Source organism: Colius striatus, chromosome 7 (genome assembly GCF_028858725.1).
Source record: "Colius striatus isolate bColStr4 chromosome 7, bColStr4.1.hap1, whole genome shotgun sequence".
Taxonomy (NCBI): Eukaryota; Metazoa; Chordata; class Aves; order Coliiformes; family Coliidae; genus Colius; species Colius striatus.
In genome coordinates, this window is record NC_084765.1 from 40,610,299 (window position 1) to 40,633,330 (window position 23,032).

The 23,032-nt window shown below is 67.3% G+C and overlaps 5 protein-coding genes across 6 annotated transcripts; 1 reads left to right on the forward strand and 4 right to left on the reverse strand.

The window, feature by feature from the left end:
* Positions 1–35: 35 nt before the first annotated feature.
* HDDC3 (HD domain containing 3) lies at positions 36–1,396 on the reverse strand. The gene is made up of 4 exons (XM_061999576.1): positions 1,240–1,396; positions 712–767; positions 388–628; positions 36–244 (listed from the first exon to the last, which is right to left on the reverse strand). The coding sequence occupies exons 1-4, from the start codon at positions 1,394–1,396 to the stop codon at positions 72–74; spliced, it is 627 nt and encodes a 208-aa protein (XP_061855560.1). The 3' UTR covers positions 36–71.
* NGRN (neugrin, neurite outgrowth associated) lies at positions 1,387–2,034 on the reverse strand. Its single transcript, XM_062000441.1, has 3 exons — positions 1,907–2,034; positions 1,728–1,838; positions 1,387–1,659 (listed from the first exon to the last, which is right to left on the reverse strand). The coding sequence occupies exons 1-3, from the start codon at positions 2,032–2,034 to the stop codon at positions 1,401–1,403; spliced, it is 498 nt and encodes a 165-aa protein (XP_061856425.1). The 3' UTR covers positions 1,387–1,400.
* A 3,217-nt stretch (positions 2,035–5,251) lies between these two features.
* Positions 5,252–6,352, reverse strand: GDPGP1 (GDP-D-glucose phosphorylase 1). Its single transcript, XM_062000442.1, has one exon. The coding sequence runs from the start codon at positions 6,350–6,352 to the stop codon at positions 5,252–5,254; it is 1,101 nt and encodes a 366-aa protein (XP_061856426.1).
* CIB1 (calcium and integrin binding 1) lies at positions 6,267–9,415 on the forward strand. Its single transcript, XM_061999575.1, has 7 exons — positions 6,267–6,560; positions 6,677–6,711; positions 7,156–7,255; positions 7,643–7,796; positions 8,103–8,221; positions 8,304–8,392; positions 8,623–9,415. Exons 1-7 carry the CDS (start codon positions 6,351–6,353, stop codon positions 8,642–8,644), a joined length of 729 nt encoding a protein of 242 aa, XP_061855559.1. The 5' UTR covers positions 6,267–6,350; the 3' UTR covers positions 8,645–9,415.
* Positions 9,416–11,131: 1,716 nt separating this feature from the next.
* Positions 11,132–20,303, reverse strand: SEMA4B (semaphorin 4B). 2 transcript variants are annotated; one of them, XM_062000298.1, is made up of 15 exons: positions 20,138–20,219; positions 18,761–18,883; positions 16,062–16,222; positions 15,667–15,729; positions 15,487–15,585; positions 15,271–15,382; positions 14,954–15,070; positions 14,705–14,862; positions 14,073–14,254; positions 13,764–13,914; positions 13,425–13,635; positions 13,220–13,335; positions 12,871–13,034; positions 12,702–12,796; positions 11,132–12,554 (listed from the first exon to the last, which is right to left on the reverse strand). In XM_062000298.1, the coding sequence occupies exons 2-15, from the start codon at positions 18,855–18,857 to the stop codon at positions 11,779–11,781; spliced, it is 2,502 nt and encodes an 833-aa protein (XP_061856282.1). In that variant the 5' UTR covers positions 18,858–18,883; positions 20,138–20,219; the 3' UTR covers positions 11,132–11,778. The 2 variants fall into 2 exon arrangements, with proteins under 2 accessions (XP_061856282.1, XP_061856281.1); XM_062000297.1 differs by lacking the exon at positions 16,062–16,222 and having other exon boundaries at positions 20,138–20,303.
* Positions 20,304–23,032: the final 2,729 nt, after the last annotated feature.

Below are 23,032 nucleotides of genomic sequence, written 5' to 3' on the forward strand. Positions count from 1 at the left end.
ACCCGGCGGCGGAACCCGGCGGCGGAAGCGCTCGGCGCTGCGAAACGCGAGGAGGCGGCGCCCGACTCAGCTCAGACCTGCGCACGTTTATTGTCGGCCGCGGCTGCCGGCGGCTCCAGCGCCAGCCCGCGCTGCTGGAAGAGCTGCTGCAGCGCAGCCTCCATGGGCGCGCTCCGCCCGCGCAGCCCGCGCACCACGCGCGCCGCCCACGCGAAGTACTCCTGCACGCGCTGCGGGGACCACCCTGCGGGGACACGCGGGGCGCGGGGGCGTCACGAGGAGAGCAGCGTCCCGCCGCCGCCGGGAGGGACAGCCGCCGTGTCCCCCCGCCCCCTCTGCCGCGGGACCCCCGCGGCCGCGCCGGGCAGCGGCCGCGGTGCGCGGTACCTGCGGGGGTGCAGCGGTTGAGGTCTCGCAGGTTGTACAGCTTGTCCGCCAGCTTCACCAGCCCGGCGCGGGGGCTGCTGCCGGGCGCACGCTCCACCTGCAGCCGCTTGCGCTCCATCTTGGGCAGCTTCTTGTCGTCTGTCACCTCCTCCACCACGCGCCGGACCTCCTCCCCGAACCGCTCCTCGATCTCGGACAAGGTGGTGTCCGTGTCCTCCACCGTGTCATGCAGGAGAGCGGCCTGCGGCGAGGAGGGGAGCTTGGGGAGGGGGCAAGCGGAGCCGGGGAAGCCCCCGCCGCAGCGAGTGGGCGGCTGGGCTGTACCTGCAGCACGACGATGTCGGTCACACCAGCCTCGTGGGACAAGATCCGGGCTACACCTGCGAGGCAGAGCGGGGAGGTGGGCAGGGGGCACAGCCAGGCCAGGGGCTGCCGGGGACGGGCGCCGGGCACTGAGGAGACCCCGGAGATCTGCCCCAGGTGGGCAGTGCCTGGGGCAGGGAGTACCCACGGGCATGTCCTGCGGGGTGAAAGCCTGGGGCTGGGGCATGCAGCGGGGCTTAGGGGCTGGCAGTGAGGGCATGAGCTCCCGTGGGCAGTGTCCACGGCTGAACACAGGGCCGGGGGCTGCCAGTGCTCTGGGACCGCTGTGCCCAGGTGCGAGGCAGGGACAGAGGACGGGAGAGGGGTCCTGTCTCTCTCCAGGGGACGGGGTGGAGGGCTACCGGGGGCGGGCGAGGGTCCACAGCAGGTGGAGGTTCCCGGGAGTCCCCCCGGGGCGGGAGGCGGGTGCAGGGGCCCTCCCCGGGCGGGGATGGGGGCGCGGGTGCCGGCGCCGGGGGGGCTCCGCACCGATCGGGTGGTTGATGAAGGGGGTGCCCTCGGGGTCCTTCCGCCGCTGCCCCTTGTGCTTCTCGGCCGCGAAGTTCACGGCCTCCAGCAGCCGCGCCGCCTCCGAGCCCATGGCCGCCGCGGCGGAAGCAGCGCGGGAGAGGCGGATCCGCTCCATCCATTTATTGCCCCGTCCCGTCCCGCCCCCGAGGCAGCCGGGACAGCCCTGGGCTGTCGGGAGCGCGCACCGCGCGGACAGAGCCCGGTCCCGGTGCCGGTGTCACGGTGGTGCCCAGAACCTTCTCGTCCTGCCGCTGGCGGCGGCGCGGCGGGGGGCAGCCCCGGCTCCGCAGCACCCGCCGCACCACGTCGGGGCTGACGCCGAAGCCTCGGGCCAGGCGCTCCACAGGCCACTCCTCGGGCAGCTCCTGCCGCAGGAACCTGCGGGCACGGGCACAGTGAGCGGGGAAAGGCTGCAGCGCCTGGCCCGTCCCGGCCCCGCCACTCACCGCATCTGCTCCATCGCCTGCCAGGTCAGGGTGCGCTCGGGGGGGCCGCGCTCCCCGCACAGCTCCCGCCGCAGCCGCTGCAGCCGCGCCGCCGCCCGCCGCCGCCGTGCCCTGCGGGGAGAGACGTGAGCGGCCCGGCCCGGCCCCGGGGCCCGGCCCCCGCCCCGCCCGCCCCGCACCTCTCGGCCTCCTCCAGCGCCGGGTCCGGCGGCTCCGAGTCCCCGGGCCACGCCGCCGCCGCCGCCCTCCGCGGGGTCCCGGCGAGGAGCGTGGCCGCCCGGAGCCCGCGCCGCAGCACCGCCGCCATGGCCGGGAGCGGGGAGCGGGGAGCCGGGCCGGGGGCGGGGCGGGGCGGGGCGGAGCGGGGCCTCGGCTCCGCGGCGCGGCGATGCGCGGGCCGGGGGCGCGGCGGGGCCCGGGCGCAGAGCACGGGCGGCGGCGGCAGAGTCCGGCCCCGCGCTGGTGCCTGTGCGGCGGCCGCGGTTCCTCGGCAAGTGCCCGCGGGGCCGGGCGTCCCCTCTGCCGCGGTACCCGCGGGTGTGCGCGGCCCTGTCCCGCTGTGCACATCAGAGTGAGGGAAGGCACATACGTACACAGCTCTGTGACAAGTGAGCAGTAGCCAGAAGCCCGGGGTGTCTCAGGGCAGCCCGTGGCCGTAGCACAGCAATCCAACACTACATCCTCTGGTGGGATTTTACAGGTTACAGACTCCTGACTGGAGACAGATGTGGATGGCCATGCTCTGCACCTTGCCTTCCCAGTTCCCCTCCCTGTCTCTCCCAGGCTGCTCCAGTACCATCAGATAATCCCCAGGCACCTCTTTTCTGTCCAAAGCACAGGCAGACAAGGAATGGTGCGGACATGAGAACTCTCATAAATACCTCCAGTGAGGAGGAAGAGGAGGAGGTACAGAGAGAGAACAGGAAAGAAGAAAGCTGGGTCCCATGAAACCCACCAGTCCCTGTCTTTTCAGGGTCTGAATAGCCCTAGGACAAACCAGGGACTAACACAGATACTTTATGAGATGTTCTGAAACCTCCCTTTTTTACCAGGATCCATGTACCTCGTGGTGGCAAAGCAGGCCAGACCCTCCTTGTAGACAAAAATCCTCAGTGGGTCACAGGATGTGACCAACACATGGTGCTGCCAGGCATTGGGTGCGGGGAGGACATTGTGCTCCTGGGGGAAGAGCTTGCACACGCGGGTCAGGTTGTGAGCCAGTAATTCCTTAGGGCATGTCTTGATCATGGCTGGAAAATGGCTGGTTTCTGGAAGAAGTGCAGAATTAGCAAAAAAACCACCCCAGAATCAGGAAAGAACATCAGGATCCTCCTGGAGGCCTGGGGACAACCCGTGTGCTGAGAGACCTGCACGTAGAACAGGCAGCTGGGCCTGTGGCTGCCTTGAACATCTGCTGAGGGGCAAGACTGTGCTACAACTGCTTCATCTGAACATCATCAGTGTGATTTATCTGCCCAATCCATCTCGGCCCTGAAGCTCTGCCCCGCCAGAATACCAGAGCCTCAGGAAGGGAGCTGTTTGTCATCAAGGACTATTTATTTGATGCTATGTTAAAGGGGCTGGCAGCTCTCCACTTCGCACTACTGTGTTGCTGATGGCACTCTGCCAGGGACACAACAGAAGTAAAGGCTCGTGAACCCATACCCTCAGGAACCGATGCTGGGGAGGCAGGGGGGGAAGGGAATAGGTGCTAGTTTAGACATTTCTGTTTCATCCTGTAGCACGTTGTTCCACTAACAGCCCCCATCTCCCCTTCCTTCATGGGCAGCCTTTCCACAGGGTGTTTACCTGAAACCGCCTCATTTCTGTGACATGCTCCAGAGACTGTGCAGTCCGTCCAACACTGCCTGCTCCTTGTTTTCTGCCACTTCCTTCAGCCTGCAGCACTGTGTTGCCCACTGCACTGCACCAAGGCACGAGAGTGGAAGTACCAGCGCTTGCCAAAGCCCCTGAGTAACCAGGGACGGAGCGTGGAACAAAGCAAGAGCTGCAGAGGCAAGGGTGTTGGCAGGACCCTTGGGGAGGTATCAGAAATAGGAGCTTCACTCGGTTAAACTCACCCCAGCCCCTGCTTGCAGGTGCACTGTGAGCTGCCAGCCCCTGAGGGCCACGTCCTGATGCCACACGGGCAGATGCAGACTTCTGAAGGTACAAGTTCCATCTTCAAAATCCAAAGCTATTTGGCAGCAGGACATGCAAGCTCTGCAGCAGAAGGTCACTGCTGGGGTGCCTAGAGTTAGTGCTAGTTCTGAATGTAGCCTCTCACAGCGCTGGGGAGGCAGTGAAGGTCAACACATGCCAGGAACTGGTGTGAAATGGTTCAGGTCTCTCCAGTGCCTGTGTCACGTCCCCATCCACCCCGTCACCAAACTGCCCACGCAGAGCCCAGGCAAACTACACAGTGCCCATCCCTCTACATAAAAACATGTTCCTGGCACAGCATGACCAGGCCCTAACCTCCAACAAGACACATGTGGCTGCATGGCTAGAACAGTCAGTAACAAATTGTTTAACAACATCCATCAAAAGCCAGGAGCCTGTTCTTTTTCACAGCTTGCAGTAGCAAAGAAGAGCGAGACAGGAGAGGGGGACAGGCTCCATCACTGGAGAGGAACGTCAACGGGAGAAGTTCCTGAGAGCAGAGGGCTCTCCCATCATTGTTCTGCACACAGGTACCAGTCCTGCATTATAACTATCCTCAACTAAACCCTTCTCACTGACTTTAGCTGAGGTGTTGCAAATGCAGATGCACAGATGGGGCTGGTTGCTGCTGTGGCACATTTTGTGTCTCTTTAAAGCAGGGGAACCTCAGCCCAAAGCGTGGGAACTCTGTGCTGTTCACAGGGACCCAACTCTCTTACAACCAATAACTACATGAACTGAAAGCAACTGTGTGGGAGACAGGGCAGCAGCACGTGTCCTGGGCTGAGCAGGGCTCTGGAGAGCGGGCTGGGGGCAGCTGATGTAGATGGACACTCAGCAGCAGCTGTGACTTACCGCTCTCGTACTTGAAGCTGCTCAGTTTGATGGAGGCAACAGTGGAATTGAGAAAGATGATGAAACAGATGCTCAGTGAGGAACCAGGGACCATCCCAGGAGGGAAACGACCTCGTTCCTGTGCTGAGGGGCTCATCTCACAATCCAGAGCTAAGGGCAACTCTGGTCTGGAGCCAGGATGGGCTCAGTAGCAGCGAGGCAACACAGCAGAGAGGCCCTGAACACGGGCCCTCCCTTGGACCCGCTGCGTTGGGATCACTGGGGCAGTTTAACGGAGAGACTGTTTATTTTCTGACCCAGAAGGTCCCTGTAAAGCCTCCCTGGGGCGGAGGTGGAGCGGCGCGGCTGAGCATCACCCAGCGCCCGGGAGGATCCCGCCTGGGGGATGAGCAGGCGGTGCGTGTGCAGGGAGATGCCCACGGCAGCGGGCAGCCCGGTGTGACCGGTACAGCGGCCGCCCCCGCCGGCTCCATCGCGCCCGTTCCCGACGGCCGGCGCGGGGCGGCTCAGCCCCGCAGCAGCCGCACCAGCTCGTGCCCCAGGCGCAGCAGCTCCGGTTCCGCCGGGACGGGCTCCCGCACGGCCCGCAGCGCCGCGTCCTCCGTCATGTCGCGGAAGAGCGGGGCGGCGGGCAGCGGCAGGTACCCCGCCAGCTCGCACAGAGCCACGTTGAACGCCTCGCCCGCCTTGGCGCCGAAGCTGGGCCGCCGCGCCCACAGCAGCACCCGCAGCCCCCGCCCGCCCCCGCAGCCCCCCGCCGGCCCCTCCGGCGGGTCGCCCCGCGTGGCGAACACGTTGTAAGCCAGGCCGGCGTCGGTCAGGTGCTCCGCCGCCCGGCACACGTCCCGGGCCAGCGCCTCCAGGCCGGCGGGGCCGGCGGCGTAGAAGAGAAAGGCGGGTGCGGGGACGCCGGTCAGGAAGCTGAGCCGGCCTTGCGGGCAGAGCGGCCGGGCGGGCGCCGACTCCACCAGCAGCGGGTGCGCCAGGTAGAAGGCGTGCAGGTGCAGGTGGTTGACGGAGGCGCAGCCCCCCAGCCCGTTGAAGCCCAGGCGGAAGCCCGGGTGGGCGCTGAGCAGCGCGGCTTCCAGCCCCCCGCGCAGCAGCGGCGCCGTGAGCGCCTGCGGCAGCCCCCGCGCCGGCTCCGGCAGCAGCAGGACGTGGCCCCGCTCCAGCGGGCTGGCGTTGATGGCCACCAGCAGCGGGTCGGGCGGCGCGGAGCTGGAGTCGGTCCCCGTCCTGCGCAGGCGGAGCAGCAGCTCGTCGGGGCGGAGCCGGGTGAAGTTGAAGGCGGCGGGGTCGAAGGGCTGCCGCAGGCTGCGGATATGCTGCGGGGGGCGGCGCTCGGTGCCGCGCTGCACGTTGAGCTGCGTGACCAGGCGCATGGCGCCGGGCAGGACGCGGGTGGGCAGCGGGCCCAGCCGGTACCGGAACAAGCCCCGCTCCATCCTGTCGCTCCAGCCCTCCAGCAGCGCCCGGTCGAAGCGGGAGGCGGGCGCGGCGTCCGGCTCGGCCTCCCAGCCGGCTCCCTGCAGCACGAAGTCCTCCTCCCCATAGACGAACTCCTGGGTGCGCGGCTCGCCCCGCTCTTCGCCCGCCGCCGCTGCCATGCTGGGTGACGGCTCCGGGCGTTCCCTCGGGGCCCGGCGGGGCGGGTGCAGCCCCGAACGTCCGCCGCCGCCCCCCGGCTCCTCCCGGTGCCCCGTGCCCGCCCCGGGGCGGAGCGGGGGCGGGGAGCGACGTGCGAGGCGGAAGCGCGGCACCGCCATGGGGGGCTCGGGCAGCCTCCTGGCGCGCGAGGCGCTGGACGAGTACCAGGTGGAGGACACCGGCACCGGGGGCGGGAGCGGGACTGGGGCGGGGGGTCCCGGCGCTGGGCTGCCCCGGTGCCCGGTTGCCCCGGTGCCCGGTGCTGACCCGCGCTCTCCCCGCAGGAGCTGACGTTCCTGAGCAAGCAGGAGATCCTGCTGTAAGTACCACCGAGCCTGCGGGGTGGGGGTGCGGAGGGCTCTGACCCCGCTGCGGGACTTTCCTCCCGTCCGACAGCCGCTCCTCGACGCCGGGCAGGAGCCGGGAGGTGCCGGTCGCCGGCCGCGCCTCGGGGACGAAGGTCTGCGGGCGCTGCCGGTGACGCCCTGCAGAGCGGGGCAGGGGCCGCAGGGCGGGCGCCCGCTCCTTCCTCCCGGCACCTCTGCCCCGGTGCTGGCCGTCGGAGTCCCGGGAGCAGGCGTGGAGGGACGGCCTTGGCGGGACCACCCGGGCCGTCTCTGCGCACAGCTGGCAGGGAGCTGTGGGAAACAAGTTGTGCGCCTCTGTGCCGTGCTGGGAAGAGCTGCCGGCGCTGCCCGTGCCCAGAGGGCTGCCTCCCGCGCCGCTCACGCCACAGAGCATCTCTTGTTCTTGCCTCTTCAAGTGCCTACAAGAGGTTCAGTGAACTGCTGCCAAGGGAAGAGAGGGAGAACCTCTCTGCGCGGGTTCCCAAGAGCCAGATCCTGACGCTGCCTGAGCTGCGGGTACGGTGCCTGGCAGACAGCGGGACTCGCTGCTGCTCCCCGGGTCTGGGCATGTTTGGGCAGGGCCCTGTTTACCTGCCACGGTGCCAGTGCCCTCCCCTCGACACGCTGCTCCAACAGTCACCGGGGAAGCTGTCCAGTTACTGCACATCAGCTGTGCCAGCAAAGCTTCCTTATCCCCCTGTGCCACACAGATGATCCCCCAGATCCTTGCTGTGTGGGGCTGCTGTCCCGGGGAGGCACAGGGCAGGCACAGCCTTGTCCTTTGTGCCAGATCAGGGGCACCCGCTCGTGTGTGGGGTTGGCAGCAGCCTGCAGCCACTGTCTGCCACGAGCGAGGCAGCCGACCCGGCACTGCCCAGCCCTGAGCCATCCCTGTGTCGGCAGGCAAACCCCTTCCAGCACCGCATCTGCCACGTGTTCTCCACCTCGGAGGATGGGGATGACAGCCTGTCCTTTGAAGACTTCCTCGACATGCTGAGCGTCTTCAGTGACTCCGCTACCTCAGACATCAAGTCCCACTATGCCTTTCGCATCTTTGGTAGGGCTGGCGACGGGTGCTGTGTCCCGGGGTCCCCACAGCTCGGCAGGGGACAGGGATGGATCTGTGTTGGGGAGGGCTGGCAGTGCCCTTGAGTGCCCATGGGGATGGCAGCTGCCTGTGGGAACATCCTGGGGATGGAAGTGCCTGTGGGAAGCGCTGGTTTGGCACAGTGACGTGGACAGAGGCGCAGCCTGGGGGCTGCCACGTCCTGGGGCTGCCAGGCCGGCACCTCGCTGAGCACCGGTGCTGGTGACTCAGGGGTTACTGCTGCCCTGGTGAAATGTAACTTTTCTCTCCCCAAAGACTTTGATGATGATGGGACCCTGGACAGAAAGGACCTGGAGAAACTGGTGAACTGTCTGACAGGGCAAGGCGAGGAGTCGCGGCTGAGCACCGCGGAGATGGAGCAGCTCATCCAAAACGTGAGGACTGTGAGGCGGAGCACAGGCTTCTGCAGGGTCCCGGCCACACCGAGCTCACTGCTCATCTTTCCCTCCCCTCCAGATCCTGGAGGAGTCTGACATTGACAAGGATGGCACCATCAATCTCTCTGAGTTCCAGCACGTCATCTCGCGCTCCCCAGACTTCGCCAGGTACAGTGGCTCCAGTGGCACAGCTCATCCCTGGGGACCTGTTGGGGCAGAGCCCTCGGCAGCAGTGAGATGCAGCTGCTGCCCCGTACAGCAGAGGGAACTGCAGCCTGTGCTAGCTCTGTAGAGCCTCTCTGGCACCCAGGAACGCTGTGCCCTGTAGCACTGGGCACTCACAGAGCGTTTGTGTGTGGCCCAGTGAGGAGGTACAGAACCTGTTCTGTCTCTTGCAGCTCCTTCAAGATTGTCCTGTGAGAGCCCCACAGCTCTGCAGCAGAACTGCTCCTCCAGCTCTTGCAACATTGTGGTCTCAAATGTTTCCTCTTTTAGCCAGCAGTGGGAGAGGCCCTGCTCCTCACCAGCCTGGCCTCCCACAGTGCCTTAGGCAGGACACCCTCCTGCTCCCTTTCCATGCCTGCAGGCGAGCTGGCAGGGTCTGTGCAGTGGTGGGGCCCAGGGGAGCTGCCCTGCCTGCCCAGCTCTGCTCTCCCAGGATCGGATTTTAACTCCTTACGCAAAGCACAGACAGCTCTGTAGTGGGGGGAGGTGCACAATGATACTCCCAGCTGGGACCATGCTGCCGAGCACAGCCTCTCTCTGCCCCCAGCGCAATTTTGTGCCTTCCACCAGCACGCAGAGAGCTGCCTGCCCCCAGCCCCTGCCCAGCACTCCCGTCTTCCAGGGGCCCTCCCTGCTGCCACGTGGATCCATGTCTTTGAGCAATAACCAAATGTGGCTCTGTTTCTGAGCAATAACCCAAATGTGGCACTGCAGCTGTGCCACCCAGCAGCAAAACTCTCCCCCTAGGACTGCAGAGGACACAGGACAACTCCTCCCTGCCCCATCCAAGGGGGCTCAGCCCTGCACAGCCAGGCTCGCCCCAGGGACGCTCGGGCTCTGCTCTCCTCCTCCTCCTCCACTTTTCCTCTCTGCCCTCTCCTCTGGCTCACGCTCAGCAGCTGCTCTGGCCTCTTCCTCCTGCTGCTCCTGTGAGGACAAAATAAAGGGCTCTGGTTTCACCCTCTATTCTGTGCTGCCTTTGTCCGCCTGTAGGACGGTGAGGGGCTGCTCCGGGAGTGGTGCCATGAGGGGTGCTGGGGCTCAGCCTCCTGCCAGGCTCCTCTGCCCTGTGCCAGCCTCAGCTCCAGGGGACGGGGCCCACGTCCTGTTCAGTGACAGCCCTTTCCGAGGGCCACCTCCCTCCTCCAAACCCTGGGACTGTTCTCAGTAGGGCTGCACAAAGACCTTGGCTCTCCAGCCAGAGGCACAAAGGGAAATCCAGGGCAGGCGAGCAGCTACCTTTGCCGCGGGCAGCGCCGGGGCCCTTTGTGTCTGTTCATCCATCAGGCTTTGCCCTGGCCTGCTGCCAGCTGTGGGCACCGGCCCTGCTGGGGCTGTGCTGCGAGCCCTTTGCCAGAGCCACTCCCCGAGGCGCTGCTGGGGCTGCTGCAGGCAGGCAATGCCGTCTCGGGGTGCTGGTGCAGCTCCCCACTCCTGCAGCAGCCCCCACGGAGCTCCCCACTCCTGCAGCAGCTCCCCACTCCTGCAGCAGCTCCCTGTTCCCATAGCAGCTCCCTATTCCTGCAGTAGCTCCCCACTCCTGCAGCAGCCCCCCCGGAGCTCCCCACTACCACAGCAGCTCCCCACTCCTGCAGCAGCTCCCCACTCCTGCAGCAGCCCCCCCGGGAGCTCCCCACTCCCGCAGCAGCTCCCCATTCTTGCAGCCACAGCTCCTCCAGCTCAGTGCCCCGGGTGCTGGTGGTATCTGCCCACCGTGGCCCCAGGGCCGTGTCTGTTGGCACCAAACCAGTCAATGCCTCCGGTGGCTTTTTTGATGTCCCAGAACAGGCTGGGCAGGAAGTTGTGTGCACAGGGCCAGGCGGGAGCAGGGCTGTACTGAGCCCTGGGGGGTGCCTGCCTCAACTTGCAATGCAGTGCCAAGCCCACCCCTGCCCCTGGCCCTGCTGCCAGCGCTTCCCAAGCACCGGGAAGGCTCATGAGCAGCACCGTGCAGCAGGTCCCAGCCATCACAAGTCAGGTCCTGCTGGCAAAGCGCCAGAGTCTGCCTGCAGCCGAGCGGGACGAGGCCCTGCCTGCTCCCTGGGCCAGCAGCAGGGACCCACATGCAGTACAACACAATGGTGCTGGAGAAGGGGCTCCCACAGCCCCTCTCCTCACAAGGCTGCCCTGCTCCCACACCCAGGCACATGCTTTTCCTCCTCCTGGTCACCTCTGCCTTCCTCCAATACTCGTGGTGCTGAGGCAGCATCACCCCCCTTGCTGTGGGGACCACTCAGCTCTGCCTATCCAGACTACCTGCCACAGCATCTGCCTCCATGCACAGTCCCAAAACAGCCGAATGCTGCCCAGACTCGGTGCCATGGATGCACAGCACCCTGACGGTGGGGGTCACAGGGACCCTCTGGCACCAGCCCTGGGCAGCAGCACCCCAAGGGCAGACAGCCACAGACCCCTGCCCAGCATTCAGGCAAACACACAAGGATTTAGCAGTCTGCAAGCAACTTGACCACCAACACAACCCTCCTGCCCTGCTCACCCTGTCCCTGCCTGGATCAGGAGCAGCTGAGCATGGGCAGGTTTGCCCGATGCAGTGAGAGCCAGGCACGGCTACTCTCTGTGGGGCCACTGGGATGGTTCCAGGCAGCAGCTCACAGTGCCCCATGGCAGCAGCCTGCAGTGCTCCAGGGCAGCCCCAGCCTGAGGCAGCAGCACACGAGCAGCCAAAGGAGACACCTGGACTTTATATAAAAACCACGGACGTTTCTGCACACGCACACGGGGCCGCGGGGGCAGGTCCCTGCCCAGCCTGGCACGGGGCCCCCGCTCCCTCCCCGGGACACGATTCACATTTTCAACGTATTAAAAACGAACCAAGCACAGACACACAGCACATGCCACAGCGGCACTGCCGGCACCACCCGGCTGCACACGTGGCTCCGGGTCCCGCCATGGGGCATCACAGTGAGTCAGGGCGCAAGGGGGCTGTGGCTGCCCCCTCCTGCCCTCTGCATAGAGGGGCCAGGGCCCCGTGGAGCGGGCAGAGCCGGGGCCACGCCGGCAGCCCCAACCAGGCACCGCGTCTGTCCCCACGGTGGGGGGGTGGACACAGAGGGGGAGGAACAGTCCCGCACGTCCCTGGAAGGCACACGGCAGCCCTCACTCCCGGAGCCGCTGGCACTGTCCCAAGGAGTGGGACCGGAGCAGCTGAGGCGGTGCCCGGGGAGCTCGTGGTGGGGCCGTCCCCGCAGGCTGGGTGGGTGCCGTGGGCTCCAGGCATGCACACACAGACAACACGGACCCCGGCCGCGGTCCAGCGAGGCTCAGCAGAGCAGAGGCGGTCATGGACGAGGGCTCGGCTCTCGCCCCTGTCACACCACCGAGTCCTGGATCTCGGAGCCCAGGCGCACCCGGGGTCTTTGGCAGGCAGGAGACACCTCCACAAAGCTGTCCCGGACGTGGAGGGGCCTCTTCTCCGACTCGGAGAAGGCGCGGGGCGGGGCTGTGGGCTCGTGCACGGGGGTGCTGACGATGTAGTTGTCCTGCAGGGCCTGGTAGCCCTTGTGCTCGGGCACGGCGGTGGGCAGGTTGCTGCCGTTCAGGGGCAGGCTCTCCACGGGCTTGCGGGGCGGCTTCTGGTGCCGTGCGGGGTCGCCGGGCTCCAGCAAGGCTTTCATGCCATCGCGGTGCCGGTGCAGGAGGAAGAGGGCCAGCACGAGGACGGCGGCGGCGAAGAGCACGCACATCACCAGGAACTCAGTCCAGTAGGTCTTGCCATCCAGCCGGGCCGCGGCGCTGCCCACCGCCGAGGTGCTCCGCGACGTGCTGACGGTCTCCAGCGCGTCCCGGCCGGCGGCCACCTTCCTGCCGGGGTCTAGGGGCCCATGGGCCGGCTCGTCCACAGCCACGCAGTAGCTGGCCATCAGCTTGCGGAAGCCCTCCTCCAGTGACCAGCACTCGTAGGTGCCCGCCCGCTCGGCGCTGCCCACCAGGATGAGGGCCCCGTCAGGCAGCACCAGGTAGGAGGCGTTGACGGGCACCCCGTCATGCAGCCAGCGCCGTGAGGCCAGGTTGGAGAGCAGCCGGCAAGGCAGTGGCTGCACCGCGTTGGGCAGCAGCTGGATCCGCTGGCACGGGGTGACTGAGGCTGCGGGGACACAATCCATGGGCATGTCAGTGAAGCCATGGGGAGAGCGAGGGGTGCCGAGCAGGAGCCTGGGGCATAAGGGAGCCCCTAGGAGCCCCTGAGCCGGTGGCAGCCCCAAGCTCGGGGCCAGCAGCCGCTGGAGCTCACCTGGGGGCAGGAGGACACGGGGCCGGGGCTGGGAGGTGTTGGTTCGCTGGCAAAGCCGCTCCGTGTCAGCGTACTCGATGTCCTGTGCCCAGAGCCTGGGGACAGAGAGGGGTGAGGGCAGCGGGGTGCTGCAGGGCGCAGGGGGATGGAGAGAGGTGGTGGCACTTACTGGGGGTGCGCCAGGGAGTGCGGGGTGGTCCGGCGGCAGAGGCTCCGGCTCCAGGCGCAGAAGGGGTCCCGCGCCAGCACACACTCCCCGCAGCTGCGGTACAGGCTGCAGTTGGCGAAGGGCACCTGAGCCACTGCCGTGTAGGTGGCTGTGTAGACCAGGCCCTGTGGGAGGGGGCACAGCAGGGTCAGTGGGCATCCCCAGCCCAGGAGCTGCACATGGGGTCGGCTCCCGCACACCCTGCCCTCCTGGGCTCCCCGGTCCCCAGCCTGCAAGCAGGACCTGCACACAGGGGCTGAACCCACAGCATCCCCTCCTCGCCCTAGCACGCCCCATGCCCGGCCCCTGCCTGGTCGTGGTCCAGCAGCAGCTGCAGAACAGGCTGTCCAGCGGGGAAGAGGCGGATCTCCTCGATGATGTGCACGCCGTGATTGACGCGCACAGCCTTGTGCAGCCGCCCATCATCTGCCAACACAAGGGCCGTGGTTAGAGCACAGCTGGGGCACACGGCACACCGGCACCCGGCCCATGGTCAGCCCAAGCCCAGCACCCACCCGTGCCCAGGAACAGGACGTCGTAGGTGCCGTGCAGGCCCTGTGCGCGGTGCACGCCGATCTGCTGGTAGCGCAGGCGGCTCTGCAGCAGCAGCGGCTGGCTGCGCACGGGGCTGTCCATCAGGAAGTGGTCCTTGATGAAGTTCAGCACCCGGTCCGGCATCTGCAGCGACGAGTTGATCTTCAGGTGCCGCGTGTGGCTGGTGACGCACTGGGGAGAGAGGAGGGGGCTCGACTGGGGCACGGGGCAGTGGATGAGGGGCTGGCTGTGCCAGGGCCGGTTCCAGGACCAGCACTGTACAGGGGACGGCCCCGTGTCCTGCACTCGGAGGCACCTACCGAGCCTGGCCGGGGCTCAGGCACCGGGCCAGTGTCTGTGTACCACTGCTGCGTCTCGCGGTTCACCTCCTTGTAGAGCCCGCTGAAGGCCTGCTGCACGCTGCGCATGGTGAAGGCGCACACGGCCGAGCTGCCCAGGCCACCTTTGTTCCTGGCAGGGGAGAGGTAAAGCCCATGGCAAGATCAGGCACCCCAGCTCTGCCAAGTCTCCTGTGCCACCCTGGGAACCTGAGCGTGGCCAGAGCCGACCCACCCCTGCCTAACGGTGCCACCACGGTCAGCATTCCCAGGCCTCCGCCAGCCACTCACCACTGCGAGGTGAAGACCCCATAGAAGAGCGTCTCCCTCCAGCGCAGCTCCCCCGGGGTGAGCACGAAGACGTCCTGCAGCACGTTGAAGGGGAATCCATCCTCGGGGTGAGAGCAGAGCAGCTGTGCCTTCAGGAAGGTCGTCCACCGCCGCTGCAGCACACGCTCCCCGCCCTGGTCCCCCTGCATGGCACAGTGGGTCAGGGGCAATGCCACAGCAGGGGCAGTGCCATCTCCCACAACAAGAGCAGTGCCATCTCCCACAGCAGCAGGGAGCGCCCTGGAACAGGGCTCTGTCTGTCCAGGGGCCCGGCGGAGCAGCGCCGGTGCTGGAGAGGCACAAGTGAAGCAGCGCCCAAGGTGTCCAGGTGAAGGGAAGCATGACCCAAGAGGAGGATGGGGCTTGTGTCCCCTCTGGTGACAGGGCAGAGGAGACGGGGAAGGGTCACTGGCACTAACGGGACGGGTAGGAGCAGCGGGCTCGAGCCACAGTCCTGGGCTGGGTGTCTGGGAGCCCAGGTGCTGGTGTTCCCCTGAGGTGTCCAGGAATTGGAGGACAGATGCGGTCCCTCATCCCCCTGACCCCAGCAGCAAGTGACACGCTGGGCACGGCACCCACTGCCCCTTGCTCACCTTGCACACGCGTGCGATGCGGGACACGATGGTGTTCTCAAAGTAGTCGAACTCCTTGCCGGTCTCGCTGAAGAAGAAGTAGACCTTGTCATCGTCGCCCTCAGGGTTGCCAGCAGGCAGGCTCTCCCGCAGGTAGGCTGAGCCCACGAAGACTGGGTCTGGGGACACAGGCATCCTCAGCATTGCCCGACGCTGGCGCTAGCCCTCGTCCCTGCACCCCTGACCTATCATGCCAGCCCCAGCTCTCACCCTGCAGCCAGTTGAGGGAGTTCTCTGTCTTGAGGGCGATGCGGCTCTCCTGGCTGCGGTAGATGGTCGGCTCGTTGCCCTGGAAGTTGCTGACAGTCCCAGCGTACAGCTCACCGTCTGCCAGAGAGACACCCCTGCTGGGACGTGGCACGCGCCACCCCATGCAGCACACACCACCCCACACAGCCCTGCTCAGCCCCACCACCCTGTTCAGCCCCACTTCCCCGCCAGGCTCCGTGCTGGCCTGGCCCCAGCTCAGCCTAGTCGAGCGCCGGGGCAGTGCAGAGAGGCCGTGGGGCTGGGTCCGGGTGCCTTACCGACCATGACGGCCGTGGACCGGTACTCGGGGTCGAAGGGGCAGCGTCCCTTCCCGTCCTCCAGCAGCACCTTCCCCGACGCGTCCCGCTCCAGGCTGAAGTGTTGTACGTTCTACACAGGGACAGGGCTGTGAGGGGTCAGCACTGCCAGCGCCCACCCTGGTGCCTGGGAACCCCAGCAGGATCTGCAGCCCCAGCCCCGCTCCCCACGCTTACGATATAGGCACAGGCTGGGCTGAAGGCGCAGGTGCCACAGGTGTAGAGGTGGGTGCTGTTCAGCTGCAGAAGCATCTTGATGTAGTTGTGACAGTCTCTCTGCAAGAGCAAGAGGACCCAGCTCAGATCCCTGCCATGGCACAGGGCACTGCCTGCCCCTGCCGCAGTCCCCGGCCTCACCTGTGGGTCCTTGCCCTTGAATACACACTGTCTCTTCTTCTCCTCATCCGCACTCCACAGCAGCTGCAGAGAGAGGACGGTCACTGGGAGTCCCTATCCCCAGCTGGTGCCCACACCCCCTCTTCTCAGGCTGGCAGGGCTGGCCCAAAGCATCCATGTCCTCCCCATCCTGATCGCACTGGTGATGCAGCCACTGGCTGGGGCCAAGCGCCCTGTGCTCAGGATGGCTGTCGCAGCTGCCTCCACACCAACCCCAGCGGCTCCTGAACACGCCACAGCTTTACCCAGATCTCAAACGCTGCCCAGGAGCGCTGGGGAGGGACCCCCTGCACCAGAGCCATCTCAGAGCCCCCTTCCCTCCCCGGGGGCTCTGCAGCACCATTCCGGGGGCTCACCCTGCGAGCCGGTGCCCCAGGCTGGAAGCGGCTGGTGTTGATGGCGACGAGCAGCTCACGTGCCCCCAGGTAGAGGGTGCTGCCGTCCGGGCTCAGCAGCAGAGCCGTGTAGTTGGACACGCCGGGCGCCTCGAACCGCCGCACGACCCGCTCGGCTGAGTCTGGAGAGGGAAAGCGACCGGCGTCAGCCTTGCGTGGGTCAGTGCCCAGCCCCCCGCGTCACGCTTCACTCCTGCCCCCTCTGCCCCGGCCCCGCGTGGGGCTGCCAGGGCAGGATCCAGCTCTGAGGCAGTGTGGCACTGCAGTGAACCACGCACGGCTGCGGTAGCACCCATGGGCAGCCCCCGCACTGCTGCCGGCACTGACCACTGCCTCGTCCCAGCCCCGGCACACGCTGTAGCCCTTCCTGGCATGTCTGTGCCCGCCTGGCCCCACCAGCCCCTGGGGCTCAGTGAGAGTGGCCCAGCCTGGCCTGGCTCCATGGTGACACTGAGCTGGTAACAAAGACAGAGGGGTGCTGGGACCAGCTGCCCCCCAGCCCCCGGTGCAGCTCCAGCGGCTGCTCATGCTGGACATCGGGGCAGAGGCTGCAGCTGAGTCAGGGAGCACCTGCGCATCCATCCTGAGTGGGTGGCCTGGCCCCGGAAGCCCTTCCTTTCCTCTCCTCTCCCACAGCCACTCTGAATCAGATGGCCTGGGCTGTGTCAGCGGGACACGTCGGGCTGACTCACTCTGCCAACTTCCTCACCCCTGACACCTCACGCCCCGGGGAAAGCCCAACCTTCCCCAACTCCCTGCCAGCTCCTGCATCATGCCAGGACAGCCCCGCGGCTCCCGACAGCCCCCACTCAGTGCAAGTCACCTCGAGGGCTCAAGGTACTGAGGTATCAGCAACACAGTGGGGCTGGACCCTGCTCCTTTCCGCCTCTCCTGTCGCTCCACAAGCCCCAGCTACTGCTGGACAGGGCAGCTTTGATCCTATCTGCAGGGGCTCAGCTGGCCCCTGGCCCAGCACACACCCCATCTCCCTTGCAGCAGCGCAGAGGGATGGATGCTGACCCCCCTGGCGCATCCTCCCATGAGGGGTCCCATGGCCCAGCATCAGGATGATGCTGCCTGCGGTGGGCACGGCCCAGTGCTGGCACTGGAGGGGCAGTGGGGGCCGCTGTGCCCTGCAGAGATGTCCTGGCCTGGGGAGCTCCGGGAGCCGGTACTGCCTGCCAGGGTACCTGTTAGGACAAGACCTGCTTCTTCCAGACAAACCTGCTGCAGGCACATCCAGCACTTCCAGGGGAGCAACTCGCCAGCTCCTCCCTCCCACCAACCACAAGCCTGACACAGCCGTGGTCCCCAGGAGCCGCTGGCAGAGCCTCCAGCCCGTGCCCCCGGCTTGGCTCCCTGGGGTAGTGCTGGGGGTCCAGGTTGGGTTCTCAGCCAACCTGAGGTGCAGCCCCCACAACAAAACAGCCTCTGCAGGTGGGCAGAGCTGGGGCAGAACCGGTCTGTGCAGGCGGGGCCGGGCAGCACGGCACAACACGGCGTGGCACAGCATGGCACGACGCCGAGCTGGGCTGCTCTGCTGGCTCCCGGGCCTCTTGTCCAGCTCAGTGGGTCCCTGGTCTACTGGTGCCACCACAACCATGGCCAGCAGTCGTGGGGAGCACGTGGCAGGGCCACGTCCACGACAATGAACCACAGCATGCTGAGCCAGGGAGCGCTCCCAGCTGCCCGTGTCTGGCTGCCAGAGCCGGCCCGGCCCAAACCACTGCGCTCTCCCCCGCTGCCCAGCCGGCGGCCAGCACGGGACGAGCTCAGCTGGCCGGCAGCAGCTGGATTTAGCCACCTTCTCCTGGCAGCACAGCCAGCCCAGACACACGTGGGCAGCCCCCCCAATGCCACAACCCCAGCACCAGATGATGGAGCTGAGCCCAGCAGCTGCTGGTGCTGAGCCTGAGCTGCCTGTGGAGCGTGCCCCACTGCTCACTCACCCCATGCCAGCTGCTGGGGGCTTCCCTGCAGGGCAAGAGGGGTTTGCAGGCCAGGCCCCCCGCTTGCAAGAGGCTCTGGCTGGCTGTCCTGCCCCAGTGCAGCCCCAAACCCTACTGGGGCCATGCTGCTCATGGCCCTGCAGCAGGTCTCAGGGCAGCTCGTGGCTGGGTACAGCAGGGACACAGCTTGGAAGGGGAAGAGACCTGCAGGCACCCAGCTGTCCTAACGAGGATGAGGCCACATGGCACAGAGCTCACCTCATCCGCTGCTCGCACAGGATGTAGCTGCAACCGCTGCCCTGGGTGCAGGGACACGAGCACCCCTGGGTGCCTCAGACCTGCTCACACCTCGGTGCAGATCCCAGTGCAAGAAGCGAGCCTCTCTGCGCCCCGACTGCCATGTGTGCAGCCCCCCAGCACCCCGGGGCTCTGCCTGTCCGAGCAGCGCCCCTCACTGCCCCTGCGTCCCGGGAGCGCAGACGCCGCGGCCCCCGCCCCGGCCCCAGCCCCACGGCACGACGCGAGCCCCGGCTTGCAGGGCTGGCTGGGAGGGTGTTGTGCAGCCTCAGCACCGACGGCTGTCACAAGGCGTTTCCACGCGGGGCCGCCCCGTCCCGCGGCGTGGGGAGCCCCGGGGAGGTCAGGGGCCGGAGGGGGTGCTGAGCCTCCCTAGGGGTGGGGGGACCCGCCGGAGCCCGCGCAGACACTCACCGTAGGGCAGACTGACCCTCGGGACGGGCTCCTGCGCGGCCGCCAGCAGCAGCAGCGCCGGCAGCAGCGCCCGCGCCAGGCCGGGCCGCGCCGCCATCCCGCGCCGGGCCGGGCGCCGCAGACCTGCGGGGAGAGAGGGGCTCAGCGGCGGGGCTCGGCGGCGGGGCTCGGCGGCGGGGCCCGGCGCCGCCTCCGCCCGCCCCGGCCGCGGGGCTGCCCGCCCTGCCCGGGCAGAGGGGCGGGACGGGGCGGGGACCCGCGCGGAGCCCGGCCCAGCCCCCCCGCGCCCGGTACCGACACGAGCCGCCCGCTCCCGGGGCAGCCCCGCGGGGCGGACGGTGCCGCGAGCTTCCCTGCGCCGCCCCCTGGGTCCCCGCCCGCCCCGAGCCTGCGAGCAGCAGCTGGACGCGGCCAGGGCCGGACGGTGCCTCGTCCCCCGCACCAAGGAGCAGCCGCGGGGCTGGCAGCCGGCAGCTCCCCCGCACCCGCGCTCCTCCTGCAGCAGGGAGAACCGGCCGGCCTGGGAATGTCTTTCTGTCCCGGGGATGGATGTCTGTCTGTCTGTCTGTCTGTCTGTCCCGGGGACGGCTCGGCCCTAAGGCCGCTGCCAGAGCCTGTGGCTGCGCAGGAACCGCTGCTGCTCCCGCGGCCTCTCAGCCTGAGCTTTGCTCCATCCCCGCTCTCCGCAGAGGTTCTTCCCGGCTGCTCTGCCTCCAGCCTCTGCCCCGGCACAGCCCAGCGCTCCCGGGCAGCCTGTGCCAGCCCACACCATGGGACACAGCTTGCCGGCGCTGGTGTCCACACAGGGCAGCACCGGGGTGCGGGAGATGCATCCCTGCCAGCTCCATGCCCCGCTCCCAGGGGCTCCAGGAGGGACACGGTCCTGGTGGGGACACAGCATAGGTTGGGTGGCATGGGCACAGCATCGAGCTGGCAGCGCTAGGCAGGACCCTCTGTCTACCTGGGCCCATGGTGGGCTGGAGGGTGTGGGGGAAGCCTGCAGCCCCCAGCAGAAGCATATGCAGACCCCAGAGAGCTGCCCGCTCGGCCAGTGGTTGCCATGGAAACGCATTATTAATGACAGCTGCTTATTTTGCCATGGCAACGGGGGGAAAGGGGCTCTCCTCCCCGCAGGCAGCTCTCCTGAGGCCCAGGCTGCCCACCCCTGCCCTCTCCATATGGGGTAGAGCTCCCAGCTACCCTGTTTGGCTAGCACTGGCCATGAGTCATCACCAACCCACCAGCGGGGACCCTTGTGAGACCCCTACCCAGGAGGAATGCTCCCCACACTCCCAGGCTGGCTGTGCTGATGCTCCCAGGGCAGCTACAGCTACGTTTCCACGTCCTGCCCGCTCGGCACTCCCGGATGGTGCCCACCTGGTGCTCAGGGACGGGGGCTGCTGGTGGTGCCCTTTCCTCCCTCCTCAGCTCTGGCTCCCTTCCTGCTCCCCCTGTGCTTGCCGGTGGCCGACGTCCCTTCCTGGGCCAGGGACAGCCCCGCTGGCTCCACCCCATCTGCCTTATCAGCACCCTTTGCCCGGGAAGTGCCACAGACAGGACAGGGCTCTGCGTCACGCAGACAGGCACGTCACCCTGCATGGGGTGGGAGCAGCCGCTCTCCCCCTGCCACCACGGCCTCCCCGGCCCACGGCACCTCGGGGATCCCTGGGGGGCTGTGGGGACCCGTCCGTGGCGGTGGGAGTGCCGTGCCAGCGCCCTGCTGTGATGGCATCCAGCGACAGGACTCCCCCGCGGGCAGGGGGGCACGCAGCCCTGGCGCAGGCCGGGCAGGGAGCAGGCAGCGCTGCGAGGGCAGAGCCTGCGCCTTTAAGCGCAGGCTGCGCGGCACTCCCCTCGCTGCTGGCAGCCCGGCCTGTTTACCACAAACTCTCATTTATCTGCTCCGCTTGCCCACGCAGCCTGCCAGCGCGGGCAGCGCCGGGGCACCGTGCAGCACCCTGCCCCGCTCCGCCCCGCACCGCGCAGGCGCAGCGCCCCGCGGGCCGGTGCGGGCCCGTCCCGCGCAGCTCCGCAGGTCCCGGCACGCACCGGCGCGGCCGCCGCCGCCCCAGCCCGCCCTTCCCGGCAACAGTGGTTGGCGATGGGGAAACCGCTGGGGGTGCTGGGCCCGGGCAGCACCAAAACCCGTGTCCCGGGGTCACCAGGCGGGCGGGGTGGTGGTTTCTGCGCCCAGTTCCCACGGCAGCGCCCGCCGCCCCGCTCCCGCGGGCAGTGGGTGCCTGGGAAAGACGGGTGCGGAGCCGGGTGCTGCCGCCCCCGGGGAGCGGGGCCGGGGCTGCGTGTGCTCCGCTCCTGCTGCCGCTGTGCTCACGCCTGCCTGCTGCAGCCAGCCCCCCGCACGGCACAGGCAGCTCACAGCCCTGCACCCGGCTCGCACACAGCCCACGTCTCCGGGGCTCGCACGCCCCCGGCTCGGCTGCCAGACAACACTCGGCGGATCCCCCGGTCCCCCCCGAGCCGTGGGCTCCTCCCGGGCACGCGCAGAGCGCAAGCGGCTCGCACGCACACCTGCAGCCGTGCAGGCTCCCGCGCCCTGCTGATTCACGCACAGATGCTCCCAGACCCAGCTGCTCAGCGGCAGCAGCTCGGGGAAAGCCGGGGCCTCTGCTTCTGCCGGCACAGCACGGGCGTGCCAGCTCTGCTTCGCTGCACCCCAGCAGCCCAGAGCAGAGGCCTTGCTCAGGGCGAAGGGGCAGGGGCTGTAGCAGCCTGCAGCTGCACACAGGAGATCAAAGTCCCATGCTGGCCCCACTGCAGGGCCTGAGCAGCCAGGCAGGGCACCCCAGGGCTCCCCACAGGGCCCAGGGGCACCCTGCCCATCCCATGGGCACAAGCCGTATCACCCTGCCTGAGACAAAGGCCTCTCATGGGGCTGTAGTCCTGCTCTCTGCCCCTCCACAGCCACACAAAGCCTGGCTGTCCCTGTGCCCCAGTGAGCTCTGACCCCCACTGCCAGGAACCTCCCAGCCGAGGTGTCGGCCTGTCTGATGGTGGCACGCAGCCAGCCCCACGCTGCACATCACCCCCTTCACCCCAGGCAGGGTGAGCTGTGGGGGCCCCTGGACCCATACCACCAGGCACCACCACATAAAATGCAACCATCCCACTGCTCCCACATTGCTGCACAGCATTGGGCTCAGCTCTTGAGCACTATGGGATACCCCCATGGTCCAGCTCCCCCCTCAGTGCTAGCGCCCGCCTGCACCCATGCACAATGCACCTGCCCACGAGGCCGCAGGAAACATGGGGTGCTGCCCCAGGCCCTTGCTGCTTGTTGGCAAGCACGGGGCAAAAGAGAGAGAGTGAGCACCCCTTGGAAGGCAGGGATGTGGTGGGCTCTGAGCACCAGCACTTCTGCACCCCGAGTGCAGGAATTAGGGGTCCTGGCCCAGGGATGTGTGACCCCTTCCCAGTCATCCCTGGCCGTGCAGAGCCTAAATCAGTGCTGGTGCCCTCAGCCCTGCTCACCCCAGCCCAGTGGCACCTTGCTGTGGGGCTGCTGGGGGCAGGAGCAGGTGACAGACCCCAGAGCAGCCACAGCACCAGCTGGAACAGGCACGGGGGACCAATAGGGACACCCCACATTCACGTGGCCCTGACTGTCCCTGCATCCCCAAGCTCAAGGGCTGCTTTGGCACCTGGCAGCAACAGCGAGTGCCATGGCTGCACGCCTGCTATGTGCAGCACCTGTGCTGCTTGCAAGTGTCCAGGGCACATCCACGCGTGTCCCACACATGACACTGAGTGTGCACACACATGTGGCCTACACGTGACACTGAGTGTGCACACACATGTGGCCTACACGTGACACTGAGTGTGCACACACGCCTCGCCACAGCAACCACAGCACGCAGCCAGAGCACCCTGCGTGAACTTCCACACCCTCAGCTACCCGGCACATGTAAACACACACGGGGAAGCTGACGGGCCGTTCACAGCCCGGCGGGCACACACGCACCTGGGAACACCCCCGCGGGCACGGCGCTCACTGCAGGGGGGCTGGCACCGCACGCACAGCCCGACTGCGCCCGCACCCTGCATGGGCGTGCACACACGCGCACACACGCACACACGCACGCGTGCTCGTACACATGGACGTGCACACACACACACACACACACACACACACGTACACATGGACGTGCACACACACACACACGTACACACGGACGTGCACACACACATGCACACGTGCACACACACACACACACGCACAGACACACGCGCACCCCCAGGCCCTCCGCGGAGCCA